The 1,867-nt window shown below is 53.1% G+C and overlaps 1 protein-coding gene across 1 annotated transcript in view; it reads left to right on the forward strand.

Moving 5' to 3' along the window:
- Positions 1-1,867, forward strand: part of LOC102429997 (GTPase IMAP family member 4-like) — a gene marked incomplete at its 3' end in the record, with an annotated part of 6,753 nt that overhangs the window by 4,641 nt on the left and 245 nt on the right. Inside the window, exon 3 of the mRNA XM_023748842.1 lies at positions 1,386-1,867. Within this exon, the coding sequence (XP_023604610.1) occupies positions 1,386-1,867 (482 nt within the window). The remainder of the gene's footprint in view (positions 1-1,385) is intronic.

Here is a 1,867-nt window from a genome sequence, read left to right on the forward strand (position 1 = left end):
ATAAAATAAAATAAACAAAAAAATAAGCGTGGCTATATCTCAACACCACAACGTTCTACATCCACATACTCACATACACACAGTACGTCATGTCACGTGCTCCAAATACAACCTCACGTCTATGTGAGGTCGGGGGGGGTGGGCTGGGTTATGACACCTCTGCCTTCCCGCCTTTTCCTGTGTTTGCTATCGTCTGGTCTAAACCCTCCTTTGTCCATGCTCTCATGCCCCTCGCCAAGGTCCCAAACCCCTCCCCCCCCCACAGGCCCTTCTCTGTGTGTGATGGGGTAGAGCCATAACCTCCCCATTGGCCCTGCCCTGAGTGTGACAGTGGCGGCGCCCCAACCCCCTCATCGGCCCTGCTCTGCCGGTGAAAGAGGGCGGCGCCCCAACCCCCTGATGGGCCCTGCTCTGTGCATGACAGGAGGAAGCTCCCCAACCCCCTGATGGGCCCTGCTCTGTGCATGACAGGGGGCAGTGCCCAACCCCCTGATTGGCCCTGCTCTGTGCGTGACAGGGAGTGGCGCCGCAACCTCCCCATCGACCCTGCCTTGAGTGTGACAGGGGACAGTGCCCCAACCCCCCAATTGGCCCTACCCTGAGCGTGACTGAGGGTGGCATCGAAACCTCTCAATCCGCCCTGCTCTGTGCATGACAGGGGGCAGTGCCCCAACTCCCCAATCAGCCCTGCTCTGAGCCCGACCAGGGGCTGTACCTAGGGATTGGGCCTGCCCTCTGCCACCCAGGAGCAGGCCTAAGCCAGCAAGTCGTTATCTCCAGAGGGGTCCCAGACTGCGAGAGTGCACAGGCCGGGCTGAGGGACCCCCTCCTTCCCCCCCGAGTGCACAAATTTTTATGCACCGGTCCTCTAGTGTGAAATATAAAAGAACACTTTGCCTTTCTGCTCATGTGCCCTTTACTCCCATGAAATGGTGGGATGACTTGAATCAACCACCTATGTGACTTGTTAATGGGAAGAATAAAAGTCCATTTTGGATATCATTTGGGGGAAGGGGATCTTCCACTGTGATGTCCCAAAGTCAGATTTTGTGTTATTTCCTACATTAGCTTATGAGGAATAGCTACCAGCTGTGGCTCAGAGTTCTCACTTGAAACATTTTGTGCCTTTTTCCATGGGTACTTACTAGTAGCTTCCAAAGGTCAGAGAGAGCAGCCCAAGGGCCTCCTAAGGAGTTCCCAGCATTCCCTACCTCCTTCAGGAGGGAGGTGAGGCCCAGGTGTTCCACAGACCTTCTGTGAGTGCAGAGGTGGCTCAGCGACAGGACAATAGAGAGCAATAGAGAAAAAACAGTGGGCAGTGCACTTGCATCAGGAAATGTTGGAGGTCAATCCTAATGTTGTTGTTTTGTTTCCTGATGTCCCAGGGCTTGGAAACCAAGACCCCAGAGGTTCACAACTGAGACTTGTCTTAGTGGGTAAGACTGGAGCAGGAAAAAGTGCCACAGGGAACAGCATCCTTGGAAGGAAAGCATTTCATTCCAGCATTGCAGCAAAATCCATCACCAAGGTCTGTCAGAAAGAGAGCAGCATGTGGAATGGGAGAGAAATTGTCGTCGTGGACACACCTGGCATTTTCGACACTGAGGTACCAGATGCTGACATGCAAAAGGAGATTGCTAATTGCATCCTCCTGACTTCCCCTGGCCCTCACGCTGTGCTCCTGGTAGTCAGGCTGGGCCCGTACACAAAGGAAGAACAAGAGGCCGTGGAGAAGATGCTGTCAATGTTTGGATCCAAAGCTAAGAGATACATGATTCTCTTATTCACCCGGAAAGATGACCTGGATGGCATGGAGTTCTGTGATTACTTAGAGGAAGCTCCAAAAGGCATTCAAGATCTGATGGAG

The sequence above is a fragment of the Myotis lucifugus genome, unplaced genomic scaffold (assembly GCF_000147115.1).
Source record: "Myotis lucifugus unplaced genomic scaffold, Myoluc2.0 scaffold_1908, whole genome shotgun sequence".
NCBI lineage: Eukaryota > Metazoa > Chordata > Mammalia > Chiroptera > Vespertilionidae > Myotis > Myotis lucifugus.